The following is a 14,250-nucleotide window of genomic DNA, read 5'->3' as shown; positions in this document are numbered from 1 at the left end:
CACATGTAGGATGGATGGCTAGCTGAGGCTATCAAATTACTACAGAAAACATAGCAGTGTGAACTGGTGTTGCCTGTGCGACCTTAGCCCTCTGGTCTCAGAATTATGCGGTGTAACCAATGGCAAGAATTGTTCTAAGTTCTCAGCTGTGCTACCTGCGTCTTATAGCCCCACTTAAGCTACGATTGGTCCAGACAAAATTTCTCCAGGTGGGAACAATGATCTACATACATGAATATTGAAAACCTGCATGTATTATATTGATTGAATGTATTCAAACGATGGCTGATTTGGAAATAAATAAATCCACTTCCCCTCCCAAATCCCCAGAAATAAACCTACACAAAATCAACAATCTATCAAACACCCCAGACACCATGCAGCTTTCTCTTCAAGTGTATATCGGTGTCCTCGCCGCCTTATCCTCCTGAGCCAACAGCCTTGTATTCCGCGACAGACTTACACAAGATGTCGAGCGCACTACTCTGAATTTAGTTCACGATATTCTAGGAGAACAAACAGATGTGACATTCGATATTGACGCCCACAGTCTAGTAGAGAATGGCTGGCAATTCAACACGAAGGTCAGCCAGATACTAATGCTATCATCAGACCTATAAACCTCCCTGCAACCCTTGCATGCAGGAAGAGATCGATCTACAGCCTGGATCCCGACGGAGGAGAAGAAAACGTCTGTCGGATTAGCAGGATCGGTGGGGCTATAATTTCGATTCAACACAGAATCTCTCTACGTTTCTCAAACTTCAGATCTTCGTCTCGAGCTCACTGAGGAATTGTCCGAGGCTGGTCATTTCACAAAGCACAAAATTACAGGTAGGGTTCACCCATTCGCTTTTGATCCTGATTATATGGAATTTAGACTCTGAGCTTTAAGCTGTGTCAACCTCGGAATGCTAGGCAAGGGGGGGCCATGATTCACCTTCAAGGTGTTGGGTCACGTGTTACGTTAGATAAGCCAGTAGATATCGGCCAGATCATCACATCACTTCCATTTACTTTCCAAAGATCATGTCAATACTAGTATGTCCATCACGACACTCCCAGTCGAACTTGTGACTAGGGTCTGCAGTTACCTCGAGCGACCGGAATGGGCTGCGCTCAGGTTGACATGCACTTGGCTATATTTCTCATCCTTAGACGCCTTCACAGATCGATATTTTAGAAGCATCCGCTTCATCGCCACAAGTGACAGTCTTCGTGAACTAGAAGACTTAGCTTCAAACAAGACCATTCAAGCAAGTGTTCGAAAGTTATGGATGGTACCGACCGTCTTTGAAGGTCGTCACAACATCGAACCTCCTGCATTTGAGACGTCTCACTATGCAATGTCGTCAAAATATGACCGACAGCTAGAGGGTAAAGAGCTAGAAGCTCGCTACGCCATATATCAAGCTACAGTGGCAGATAATCGTGCGCTTCTTGGGTCAGAAGACTTCAGCACCAGACTTCAGAGATGCTTCGCTCGCTTTAGCAACCTGGAATCTATTGGATTGCAACATTATACAACATCATTTCTACTGGACCCACGGCAGAATGAAGTTCGATGTCTAGGTTTGCGCCGGCTCAGGGGTCAAATGGACTTGGAGTTCCGTCCTTTGCACTTATATTCCCTGGAATCCAAACTCAATGCCAAACCCACCTCTCTGGCCATGTATAGACTCGTCCAAGCACTCGCGGGTGCTAATAACCCATTCAAACCCAGAGAGCTACATACGTGTAGTACGGATTTTTGTGGCGGGATACCTCTAAATCTTTCCCTAGCCCAGGTGGAATACAATACCCTTCTCCTGAACCTAAGCAGCCTCGAGTATCTACATATGTGCATTTCTGGTGGCAGATCGAGATCAGATAATAAAACATACGCCAGAGCCAACACTGTCGATCTCCTGATCAAAATTGCCCCTAGGCTGAAAACACTCGTATTTTCACAATGGAGAAAGTCGAAATACCGATGGGACACGGTGCACCACCACTTCTTGGAAATTGCTCAAAGCATCAATTTTACGCAGCTGAAAAAACTCCATCTTCATTGGGTCGAAATCGAATACAAGTCCTTGAAATCGTTTTTAAACACAGCGAAGGCAACCTTAGGTACCCTCACGCTTGAATTTGTTACGATGAGCCACGATAGTCATCCTGTGACAGATCAAACGTCTGTCGGAAACATCCAGTCTCCTCTGGATAGGATGAGTGTTTCTTGGCAACATGTTTGGGACCTTCTTGGAAACGAGCTCTCGCTCCAAACATTTGAAGTGAAAAATCTTGATTATAAGGGCGCGAGAGTCTTTTGGATAAGACATGGCGATGGAAGCCAAAAGGTCGAGTCCGCTCGCTTCGATGCCGAAGTAGCCGAGATCTCGTTCCGCGAATGGATGAGTCACTTGACGGTAGTAGTAACGGGCGAATATCGTGATAATGTGGCAGTAAGAAATCAAGGTGAGTCACCAACTTAATTCGAAGAAATTAATCATCGTTCTCATTTACATTGATAGAATGGTTCAAATCAAAGCTGCCTCAGCATTCCGATTCGACTCACCCACGTTCGAATGACCATGATACTGATGAAAGGCCCTCGTCAACGGGACTCGTGGACCCAGATATATGGGAACTGGATGCATCATAGTCTGCGAGAAATCTGAACTCGGAGCACGAACTAATTGAAGTTTGGATTTACTCATAGAAGGAAGCTACAAATAAATATCCAATGTACATGCAAATCATGTGCTATGATGGCCAGTTCAAGTTCAGAGAGAGGGAAATATGCACGAAGCTTGATCAGCCCAAAGGGCTACATGAGCCGCGTGTATAATTCATCAAAGCACCCCTAGTGACTGATAAGTATCCTATTCTATAGAAGCAGTCTCTGTGTTTTGAAGCTGAAAGTAAAATCTAAACTTGGTGACTGTTTGAGGCCCAGTCAAACTAACAGTAATTGCGCAATCGGCTGTTATTTCTTTACAAATAAGACCATTACGTGAGCTTGATTTCGACCGATTATGCAGGGTATACAGACCCTTGAACTCACGACAGCAATCACAGTGATAGGAGTATTGTACAGCCCTACATCAAAGACCATTCATTCAAGTTGCAATCCACGGAAAATATAGTACACAAAACCTGAGCGACTTTCCGCAATTGATGATGCATTAAATTAATGTATTGCATGTGCTGTACCAAGGAGAGAACACACCAAGGAAGCCTATTTTTGCCATTCATTTAGTAGCCTCCTAAGAAGATTTTATATGACGAACGACAAGAATGGAATCAGGACATGTCTATTGAGCAATCCGAATCATCAGCGGGATCGAAGCAGACTCCAGTTGACCAATTGCAAACGCTCAAGTATGCACCTAGGAAAATTTGGTTAGTGTAACTCCAATAAACTGCTTTGGCTAGGAATCACTCACCTCCAACCCAAAACTCGTAGGTTTCTGGCAAGAAATTAAAGTTAGACAAATGAGAAAATATCTTTGTACATCTCAACATTACCGGCATTCTTGAGCGCCTGAACTTTGCTCACGTCGTCTTCATTTTGATCCTGTTCGCCAAGTTCGACAACATTTTCCCAGCCATATGCCGATTTCATTTTTCCGCCCTTCAGTTTGATGTCGACTGAAGAGACAAAGGAAGGTTTCCTATATTAGCCAGTTGCTCAGGACTCCTAGTTTATGAGGGAATTATACATACGCATTCTGCCGTCCTCGCCAAATTTAGATTGAGAGTGAGACAACTCGTGTGTAAAAAGGCCTTCAGGCGAGACTCTGACAATTGACTCCAAACTTTTACCTTCCATACCCCCAGAGCCAAAATCTTCACCAAGCCCTTTCTGGTTCCAGTCTACAATGCTGTCACCATAGGGATTATGGCTCGTGAACGACTCCCACGCCTTAGGGCAAATCGTGAGGTAGTTCCTTGAGTTATCTTTGGTTTTTGCCGAAAATCCCATCACGGTTTTCTCATTGCTCGAGGCACTCGTGCATGGGTCACTCTGAGTGCCTTTCTGCCTGAAATATGGACAATTCGGCTCGTTCTCAAGTGTAAATACATCTGTAAGAGTTGTAGATCAGAATTAAATTATCTTTTGCCATGGTGGATTGAGGACCAGGGTGCCAATCTTACCTTTACCATCGTGCTTCACAGTTTTCCAGAGCGTGTGATCGCAGATTATATCTGACTTGAAGGTGTTGGAATCCAGACCGTCGACAAACTCGTCCGCAAAGTCTAAATATGGATATTAGTGTCTAATACCTTGCGACAAGATCATTCATCTTCATCAGTCCACTTACCTCCCAATTTTTTAACTCGGTCTTTGGCTCTTTTGACAGAAGCCTCGTCATTTAGATTAACTTCACCATACATCTTCCCATAGAGTTCAATCTGCGCCTTTTGGCTATCAGTCAAGTCGGTCCCATCACTGCCTTCACTGTCTCCTGCTTCAGGTCCATCCAAAATTCCATTGAGGGTTGGAATAGCGCCTTGTGCGGCTTTATTCTGAATACTATTTAGTACTCCGATAACGATTCCTTTATAACTTGAAGATCACAGAATCACTCACGATATGGAGCACATTACCAAGGGTCGTGCTGAACCATGAGAAAGTGGCTTCAGAGATAGCGTCAGAGCCAGAGCTGGAGCCAGAGCTGGAGCTAGAGCTGTCGCCGCTATCCATGTATCCTTTGCAGTTAGGATGCAATCTGAATCCAGGCTTTCCTGGCAGATCAATCCAGTCCTCGCCAGTCTGAGTATCGTCAGCTCTTTTGTGAGCAACCGTTATGAGCTCCCCATGGTCGTAGTCTGCCCTCAGGACAAGTCCATGAGCAGGATTTGGAATGTTGGCAATAAACAAGGTCTGCCAAAATAGGGCCAATATGGCCGCTCTAGAGTATCCAGAGCCCATGTCTATAGCAAAACAAGTGTGATGTTGATGGATGAGATGTCAGAATGAATGGAGGAGCATGGAACCTAGGATTGCTATAAAATAAAGCTTTCTTTATCGAGGGGCTGTGTGATACATAGGAGATTCTTGGAATATAGTTAGGAAAATCAGCACTTGACAAATACTACTCCGTGTCTGTATACAGACATGATCTCCTTCTCGCGTGCTGAAGTGCGGGAAGCGGCACAGGAACAGTTTCAAGGCGTCCCAGGGGGCCCTCTTAGCCCTCTTGGCCCCCATTGTCAGACCAATAACGTTTTGTGATACGACTCTGTAACTAATCATAAAGTGAATTCTTGTAAATTGATGGGGGCCAAAGTCAAATCTTATCAAGACCGTGTGTGTATTCTGAAATATAACCCTCTATTCGACAAACTATCGTGCGCTATCTTTCATTTGGTGGGCCTTATGCCGCGGTCTCTCGAGGTCGATTTCTGCTAGAGTCTAGAACTACTATACAAATTCGGCGAATCTAGTCCTTTCTTGATGGAGTTATTCTCCACTCAAGGAGATACGCTCCAAGCGAATGAGAGCCTCCGAATTTCCATCCTTCTTTGATTGTAATTCCGCTTGCTGAGTTGTTGATCTTGTAGCTGAAAATAAGCACTATGTCGCCCCTGCATAAGCCTGGCCCCCCGCGGCCCGGCCCCCACTAAGAAAGCCTTGACGGAAGCTTGACGGAAGCTTAATAGTATCCGATTTTCAGCCCCTGGGACTAGATCATGAGTCCCACCATGAATCTTTCTACTGGAGCACCTTGCTTATTCCGTGATTTCACGAACAACTCTGCCCGAAAGATTGCTGCTCTGAAGCATAAGCATGCTTAGCCTTGGGGACCGAAACGGAAACCTAGGCCCAGAACGGAGTGGATCAAAGATCATGAAGAGACCCTCTTTCTGGGGCCAAAAACCCAGGTTGCAACGAGGTCATATTCAGAGTTTCAATTGCTCTGCTGAGATGACAAAAATCACACATTTAGGCCAAAATCGGCAGAGCTCGTAGCATATCCCGCAAGGCAGGTTCCTGACCTTCAAGGACCGAGCGTGCAACAGGTACCCGAAGATAACAAGGTGTTTGGTTCAAGGCTCGCGAACTCATAGATGAGACAGCAGACGGAGCAAATAAGATTAGCAAAAGGGTTTCTAGTTGTGGCTAGGCAGCGGCTTATTGCCCTGGGTATGTGGAAATGAATTAAAGGTTGACGGTCCAATCATCACTGAAGAAGAGGCAGTTTCTGGATCCTCAGTGGCATTCGGAATCCTCATTACTTCAATTGTTAATCAATTTCTACAAACGGAAGTAAGCAATGCATCTATCTGTACTTCGTACAAGAGCCCATTGAGTATGTGGGTCTCGATGTACGCATGTTCAAACTGGAGACCCAATTCTTTAGCGAAGGTCTCCAGGGGGTATTGCTCGATGTTCCTCTAGCCCCGTAATTGGAAATTGAACAACCTTCCAATTTCGTCTCAGAGATTACCTAGACATACCTCAGCCGCGGAAAGACCGCGTCAGTGGGGGCGCACGAGGCTTTCAGGGGCCCAAGTCCCGGATCGAACTCTACTGCGGACCTCGTGTACTATACCTATATGGGCATATATTCTAAAAGAGACTTCTAATATTGGAACACTCACTGCTTACCGCGCTTCTTTAAGAAGTCTAATATTCCTCGTTTCGGTCCTCATCTCATCCCATCTGTATCATTTTCCAAGTGTCATTCAATATGAAACTCCTCTGGTATTTACTGCAGTTACCAATCATAGCCTTGGCTTTGCCTGGAAGAAATGAGGCCAGAGCAGCATCGACACCTTTATTGGCATCAGCTCCAGGTACTTACACCCAAGTACACATCATATGCTTTCTGTTGTGCGATGGTTAATCCTTTTCAAAGCCACAGCCAAACCCACACCCACGCCTACACCCACACCCACAAACCATCGAGGCAAAACATGTCGCCCAAAGCATAAATCCACATGTGAGACCAAGAAGTCCTTCTTTATATGACTTACGCTGATTCAATTGATACGAAAAGCTGTTTCGAGCGCGGCTCCAGAAAAGTCGCCAGATTGCGGTATCTCAGAAGACCCAGCTACTCCTGGATACTTCTGTACCTGCACAAATGACTTCACAACACACATCACCGACAACCGCCAGGGGAATTGCCCAACGACCATTCCGCCCACGTGGACGTTGACCACGGCTCCGTCTACCACCTCATCAACTAGCGAGATACCTTTCAGTTACTATCAGCTATCAGACGGTGCCCTTATCCACTGCGCGTCGTCAACTTTGTCCGAGTTTCAAGGGATAACCGTCGGAACTGCAACGATGTGTGCAGGCTCCACGTCGACGGACTCTGTTTCAACGGGTGTGACTTCTACCACAACAGTCTGGCCCGCAATCACGAGTCCAGTCACATATGGCAACCCAGGATACTTCACATCAATGTACCTGCGGTCGCCGTCAACAGACGGCTACAATGCTACTGCCTTCGCGAACTCGCTAGCCTTCAGTTTCTACACGGCTTTTAGCAGTGCATGCGCCACTACTATCTCCAGTACAGTTACAAGCACTGCCGCGCTGTCTTTGAGCACATTTGCCACTCTCCCGGGTGGTGCAATTGGCTCGATGACGAAGGTCACCGAGACGGCAACCTACTATGCCTGTGCCGCAGAAACATTCAGCGTTTCGCCTTGGGACACTGGTTCCCAGGAGTACATCGGGGGCATTGACACTTCTGGAAAACTAGAGGTTGCTATTACATCCTCCCTGTACACTGTGGATAATCTGCAGACATGGCTCTGGGCTATGGCATATCGATTCGCGCATGCGACTGCCAATTCCTTGACCTGGGAAAAGATCTTGCGTGAAGAACCTCATGAAAATTTAGAGTTCTATTACCCGTTCTTCAGGGTGCCAGGGCAACTCACGCTCGAATTCGGTAATAACTGGGACAAGGGCGTGGCACTAGAAAGGATGCAAGTGACTGCAAACTATCAGGAAAGTTACGAAACAGAGCTAGCCTGCGAGATTACGCAGGAGGTTGAGGAGGGTTTGGAAATGTTCGTGGCTATGGCGGCTGGGCCTGAAATGGCCGCTCTCAGGGAGGCTATGGATATCACGATTTCCGTTGAGGCAAGGAACGCTATACACTACGGTTTAGAGACCAGCCATCTCATGCTGGGTTGTAACAAAGGTGAAGAGTGACGTGTGAATCATACTTGATCCATAACTTCCCGGATTATCGTGATTACACCGATATTGCATATACGAGATCGCTATCGTTAGGACTATCGGTTATGCAAGACACACTATGTGAAAAGACCGCAAGCGCGTTATTAGATGGGGTTGCCGTGAAATGAGTTGATCTCTCTTATCAATAATGCATTATTCAGGCCTTATAGAGTACTTTATAAGTAGACGATGACTACTAGTAATACCATGCTAGTCTGGTTATTAGAACTAATGCATTATCCAATTTCTTCGCAACAATAACGAAGGAGCCTTTCATACCCAAAATAATATGTAAGGGTGCCCCGTTATTCCCATTCCCCGTGATTTGCCTCTTGGTCTAGATTGCCATGTGGATTAAACCCCACTTCGACGGTAAAGGTGTATGGTGGAAACATCATTCTCGCTATTCCGTTACGCTTCGATAAACTACTATGGATGGACATCCAGATTCAACATTTTATTCTGGATACATGAATGAAAAGCAGGTTATAGATACCATTGCCAGATCTATTAGAATAAAGATTGATCATTGCCGAATCGCCATTCACATTATCTTCCATCACTGATACTTCCCATTCACGGGTTGAGATTTAAAAATATATTGGTGTAATTTTTCTAGTCCACGGGCATCCTATTAGGTTTTGGGTGGCCATCACTCCCAATCTCAGTCGCCGCAGTAGATCCGTCCAACTCCACCTCGGGTGCTTGTAGCTCAACAGGCGGCGCACGGTACGCCATCTGTTGATAAGGCTGACCAGTCCCTTGACTTGTGCCAGCTGCAGCAAGAGCCCTCATTCGACCCCTTCGCTCCCAGAAAGCCCATATCAAAGATCCAATAGCAATCACGCCAAGCGGGACGCCGACGCCTGCGCCGATTGCCGTATCTCGAGAAGAAGATGAACTAGATCCAGAACTGGATCCTGAATTGGAAGAGCACGATGAGTCGGAGGAGTTGGAGGAGTTTGTGCTTGTTGAGCTAACCGCTAGTCCAGCGACGCCTGGGATCGCAGTTCCGTATGGCACGGACACTGACTTCATCGGGCAGGTGACGGTGCCGTTGTCATAGGAGGCTGTGCCGCAGCAGTGTTTTGTTTTATTTCCGGCATAATTCGCGGCGACGATTGGGAATCCTGAGTTTTGGTTGTAATCAACTGGGAGCCATTAGTATATCAGTACCTGCTGTGCTCTGGTAGAGTAGAGTGGGATCAAGGTCTCTCTTTGGGTAGGTTCTTACAACAGTATTTATATGAGCCGCATGAGCTCCAGCTTAGATCTGTACAGCTTGGGCGGGATAGTGCGAATCCTGATGATTGCTGGAGATAACATAGCCCATTGGACATGCATATATCCCCTTTGTTGCAGCAGAACGTGTTATCATCATCTGTACAAGGTACATCGGCCTTAGCCTGGGATGAGTCGGGATTGTAGCATTTGCGATCGTCAGCGAAAGCTGAAGCTGTCCATAATAGGAGTGAAATTAGGACAGGCCATAGCCTCGTCCTTGGGGAGATCACCATGTCGATATGAAAAAGAAGGAATAACAAGGTTGTGGAGAGAGGGGGCGGATTCTGAGGGTAAATAATAAGCAGAGGCCCTGTTAAGGCACGTGGTGGAGCATTTGCTCGAATATAAGCGGGACATTGGGCCCCTAATGGCATTTTCAAGGCAACTGATTGACATCAGTGGCCATGTTCTTCAGCTAATACTGGGGGCCAAAAATTTGGGGGTTGGGATGTTGATCATTCGATGGATTCGGTCAGGGTTTGCGGAAAAACCACACGAATCATGTCGCTAGTGGTTAGCGCCTGCAAGTTTGGAAAGGGAAACTGCCCTCGTCTCTTTTTCTGTTTTGAACATATGGATGATATCTCCGTATTCAAAGGCCCACAAATCCATTTGAAAATTGTCGCGGCGTGATACCCGAAAAATGTAAGGAGTCAAGGTCCACCCCGTTTATGGAGAATTCAGCACATTCATAAACCATCCTTCGCCGTTTAACGAGCTCGATATCACGGAGTAGATGTACGAGTAGGAGATTGATCAAAGTGGCGCGTCGTTCAAGACAAGGCCTCCCAAACTAAAAACGCCACAAAATGAGGCTCCACAAAGGCGCTTACTGTTATAACTACTGATGATTCGGCAAGCTTCTTCCACTGGCTCTTCTTCTATATTCTGCGAGTTGAATTTGGCAGCCGGGCGATATTTTTGCCTGCCCATGCTATCCATTGATATTTTCTCGAACGCTCGCGCTCACTTGGCGAAGAAAGGAGGTGTCTGTGCCACGCTTGGTTTAGTGTGGCCAAGTCATGGCTTGGCATAAGCACTGACGGAGCAATGCTCTTATCTTTCTTGATTTGCTCAAATTCCCGTGCATTGATCGCTGCCAAGATGGCCTGATGTGGCTCAGTCCCAACAATTAAATGACGTGTGAGGATATGTACCCCTCTCAAGTACAAACTACTAGTATCTTGTTGCCGAACGGATCTCGGCCAAAGGCAAGTAGGACCAGTATGTGTTCAGGGGGACCTTGTGTATGAGAATTGAAATTCGTAGAAGAAACTACGATCTAGAATTCAAAACAGTTGTAAATATCATGCAGGAATGTAAACCCCTCTCGACAAGCGCGCGGGGAGATCAATTTTCCAATTCGTAAAAAAAGGTACTAATATCACGACAATTACTAGCCCAGACCCTCCCTAATCATTCAAAGCCACAACTATCCTCTTCAAAGCCTCCTCCAAATGCCCCCTATGCTGCGAAAAGACAATTCTAAACCAGCCGTCCCTCTCCGCCCCGAACAAAGTACCACTGGCTAAGAAAACCCTGCGGCTCAACAGTAAATCCATAACTTTGTCGCCTACTTCTTCCGACTCCAAAATTCCGGGGTGTAATTTTTTATAAGTCTTGCCCAGATTTACCCACAGGAAAAAAGCAGCATTGCACCCTGGCGCATGCTCGATACCATGACCCTTCAGAAATCGCACCGTATACGCATACGAATCCGCAAGTCTGAGCTGATTCTCCTTGATATAAGACTCCGTGAACTGAGAGTCTTCTAACAACAGCGCGGCCAGGTGGTCCGAAATTCCCGAGGGATAGGTATACAACGAGACGCCCTTCAACGCCTGTTGTACATCCCGATTAGTCTGAGAAATAATAACGCCGAGACGAATCCCATTGGCGCCGAAGTCTTTGCTCATTCCCCAGAGTACATGGACGAGTTGCGGGTCAATGATACCGCTTGTATCAATCGAAAGGGCAGACTCGAACTTAACAGGCGGAGGATTATCCTTCTCGTCAACAGTATTTTCCCAGACTGATAGTGCATATATCTCGTCGCTGATAAGGTTGATGCGATACTTCTGACAAAGTCGCATCAATTCGATCATTGTTTCGCGTGAATAGCACCGACCAAGCGGGTTATGCGGGTGGCAGAGCATAAGTCCACGAACCCGTTTGCCCGTTTTTTGCTGGAATTCTAGGAGAGCTTGTTCGTATTTCGCCACGGCTTGGGTGCTCACGGGATCGACTTCGTCGAAATTCACGGGTACAACCTCGCCGCCGAACCGCATTGAGATATCCATTATAAAGGTTCCGTAGTAAGGTCTGCCAAGTAGAATCCCTTCGCCGGGGTCAGCGAATGCCCAGGATACGTGCTCGATGGCAGAGGAAACTCCATTCGTCACTAGTAAGTGATCCGGATCCAGCGGCGTGAATGGTTTTAAATGCCGATTGAGAAATTGGCACATCGCACGTCGGAGCCGGATGGAACCGCCACCCCCGTCGTTGTAGGTGAGATATTTGGCGGGTAGTTCGAGCTTATTGTTCAAGAATTTCAGGAGCTCATCGTGCATCAGGGCGTTCTCTGCTACCCCGACGTTGACGTAGCCTCCCGGGTTGGTGGATGGGCACCAGACATTGCTGAAGATGTCCCACATCGGATTCTGGGCCGTGGTGTCCGAGGCCAATTTGGCGCGTTGCGAGACAATCATGTCATTATGTTGATCTTCCATCTTGGAGGAGGTGACTTTGTCTCTGTGAAGGAAAGCTGATCTTTGGTGGAACAGCAAACTCTGACCGCGATCAGTTTGCGATTCTGGAGATTTGGGATACGTGAGAGCCAAATGCTATCTTTATACGGAGTAAGGCTTTTGATTGATGCTGCATATACGTCAGGATCTTCGATGTAAGATTGATTGGTGAGTCAGCGCAGTCGAAAGTTTAATGATAGCTCGTATATTCACAGTTCATCAGGCGGCTAGCAGCGGAAAATTCGGCGGCGAAGAATAAAGTGGAGTCAGAACGCCTAAAGCAGTATGTATCCTCCCTTGTCCCCGGACTCGGCACTTTCTAGTTACGAGTACTAGGAGCTATTAATTAATGCGCTATGCTTATTCCAACCATTCACAATATATCTACGCGTAACCATATCTGATCACGTAATCTTGTATTCATTTTCTCATGTCTCTGCCCCCCCTCACAGGATAGTTAATCGGCCTCTGCTCCACCTCAACCCCACGCCAAACCCCGAATACCCCAACAGAACCTCCAACTTGAACATGCTTAACACCACTTGATGCGATTGGGTCCTCTACTCCATAGTCTGCGCCTGCTTAGCACCCTCCACAGCAGAGAGGTACCCAGTACGATCCTTAACGTAAAGCTCAACATCAATCTTGCCATTCAACTCAACACCCTTGTTATCCAGGGTCCCGGCCTTGACGCAGGTCATATCAGGCATAATCTCAAGCTCGGTGTAAATTCCCGAGCCGCAGGTCGGGCAGAAGAAGTGCTTGTTGATCTTGCCGCTAGCACCCTTGGCATCATAGGAGGTGCATGTTCCTATTTAGCGTGAGTAGGGTTCAGTCAACGTCTTCCAAGGCTTTTATCTCCCGCATTCAGTCATCACTACGGAATCGGGATGGAAGGTTGCTGGGCTTACCCTTGGTGAGCTTGAAGCTGGTGCGCGGGACGACGGCGTTGGAGGTGAATGCGCCTCCGGTCCACTGTGCTACATGAGTATTTTGTTTCAAGTTGCGTGGGAAATAAGATCGAGTATGGAATGGATGGCTAGGTTAAGGTACCTTCTGGCAATCAGTGCAGTGGCAGAGAGCACTCATGTATTCCTCCGCTACGTCAATGTTAAAAAACGGGACCATCGACCCCGCATGGGGAGAGAATGACAAAAAGGGCAATTGTGACATACCTTGAACAGCGTAGTGGACACCGCCACACATGCAACTACCGTTGAGAACCATTATGTCGAATAATTGGAAGAGAATAAGCTTCACTGGGGACTAGTACTAGTATTAGGGACCTTGGTGGAATCGCAGAGATGTGGAAGGTATAGGTTTCCAGGATAGCTTTGCCTTGACGCTTTATATACAACCTTACGCTCGGCTCTCGGCTTTTGTTTCGCCCCACTTCCCTGCATTCCAATCACCGAATACACTTGTCCTGCGGGGAAAAGCAGCAGCAACGTGCTTCTACTAATGGACTTGGCTCGATTGAGATGACTGGCAAGGTTGAATGTGGGATTTCCTGCGGGGTAATGCGAGGTCTGGTTTTCAAGATTCAAGTTGAAGCTGTTGGGCTGATTGATTGGCTGGAGCAATGCTATTCTAGACGCGAGTGAGGTTGCGGTAGCCCTGGAGGGTTGAAATGTAGTGTGACATGCCACCCCGCAGTCCATTAAAGCAGTGTATTCAAGTAACTACTAGGATGGACCATTGGTCGATTACAAGGGACCTTCAACATTAGTATGAGTTACATTTTGGGAAATTGCATGGCGGAAAACTTGACATTGCTGTCCATAGTAACAAGGTCTGTATATACACCGTCCAAAACGTGCAGAGGTACCGCCCGGTCCAATTCAATAAAAATAAAAACTTCACACACTTCAATACACAATAAGATAAGGGAACAAATAAAAGAGATAATCAGGAAAGGAAAGGAATAGATGATTGACTGATCCGGTGTACCGATCGAAGGAAACCATAGAACATAGAATATCATCAGGAGAAAAAATATTTCAAGGAAAGAAATTGAGAGATGGTATA

General features: G+C 46.6%; 6 protein-coding genes across 6 annotated transcripts; 2 read left to right on the top strand and 4 right to left on the bottom strand.

The window, feature by feature from the left end:
* Positions 1 to 1,043: 1,043 nt before the first annotated feature.
* N7481_012174 (uncharacterized protein) lies at positions 1,044 to 2,474 on the top strand (the record flags this gene model as incomplete). Its single annotated transcript, XM_057271393.1, has 1 exon — positions 1,044 to 2,474. One exon carries the CDS (start codon positions 1,044 to 1,046, stop codon positions 2,472 to 2,474), a length of 1,431 nt encoding a protein of 476 aa, XP_057115581.1.
* A 946-nt stretch (positions 2,475 to 3,420) lies between these two features.
* Positions 3,421 to 4,918, bottom strand: N7481_012173 (uncharacterized protein; the record flags this gene model as incomplete). The annotated part of the gene is made up of 6 exons (XM_057271392.1): positions 3,421 to 3,452; positions 3,511 to 3,633; positions 3,709 to 4,068; positions 4,141 to 4,242; positions 4,308 to 4,512; positions 4,577 to 4,918. The coding sequence occupies 6 exons, from the start codon at positions 4,916 to 4,918 to the stop codon at positions 3,421 to 3,423; spliced, it is 1,164 nt and encodes a 387-aa protein (XP_057115580.1).
* Positions 4,919 to 6,811: 1,893 nt separating this feature from the next.
* On the top strand, positions 6,812 to 8,164 carry N7481_012172 (uncharacterized protein; the record flags this gene model as incomplete). Its single annotated transcript, XM_057271391.1, has 2 exons — positions 6,812 to 6,932; positions 6,990 to 8,164. 2 exons carry the CDS (start codon positions 6,812 to 6,814, stop codon positions 8,162 to 8,164), a joined length of 1,296 nt encoding a protein of 431 aa, XP_057115579.1.
* A 642-nt stretch (positions 8,165 to 8,806) lies between these two features.
* Positions 8,807 to 9,708, bottom strand: N7481_012171 (uncharacterized protein; the record flags this gene model as incomplete). Its single annotated transcript, XM_057271390.1, has 2 exons — positions 8,807 to 9,342; positions 9,426 to 9,708. The coding sequence occupies 2 exons, from the start codon at positions 9,706 to 9,708 to the stop codon at positions 8,807 to 8,809; spliced, it is 819 nt and encodes a 272-aa protein (XP_057115578.1).
* A 1,179-nt stretch (positions 9,709 to 10,887) lies between these two features.
* Positions 10,888 to 12,204, bottom strand: N7481_012170 (putative aminotransferase; the record flags this gene model as incomplete). The annotated part of the gene is made up of 1 exon (XM_057271389.1): positions 10,888 to 12,204. One exon carries the CDS (start codon positions 12,202 to 12,204, stop codon positions 10,888 to 10,890), a length of 1,317 nt encoding a protein of 438 aa, XP_057115577.1.
* Positions 12,205 to 12,782: 578 nt separating this feature from the next.
* Positions 12,783 to 13,449, bottom strand: N7481_012169 (GFA family protein; the record flags this gene model as incomplete). The annotated part of the gene is made up of 4 exons (XM_057271388.1): positions 12,783 to 13,033; positions 13,134 to 13,197; positions 13,276 to 13,322; positions 13,398 to 13,449. The coding sequence occupies 4 exons, from the start codon at positions 13,447 to 13,449 to the stop codon at positions 12,783 to 12,785; spliced, it is 414 nt and encodes a 137-aa protein (XP_057115576.1).
* Positions 13,450 to 14,250: the final 801 nt, after the last annotated feature.

The sequence above is a fragment of the Penicillium waksmanii genome, assembly GCF_028829765.1.
Source record: "Penicillium waksmanii strain IBT 27052 chromosome Unknown utg000010l:1.0-3698451.0:1.0-3701458.0, whole genome shotgun sequence".
In the NCBI taxonomy this organism is placed as follows: Eukaryota; Fungi; Ascomycota; class Eurotiomycetes; order Eurotiales; family Aspergillaceae; genus Penicillium; species Penicillium waksmanii.
This window is presented reverse-complemented; position numbering and strand designations above follow the sequence as displayed.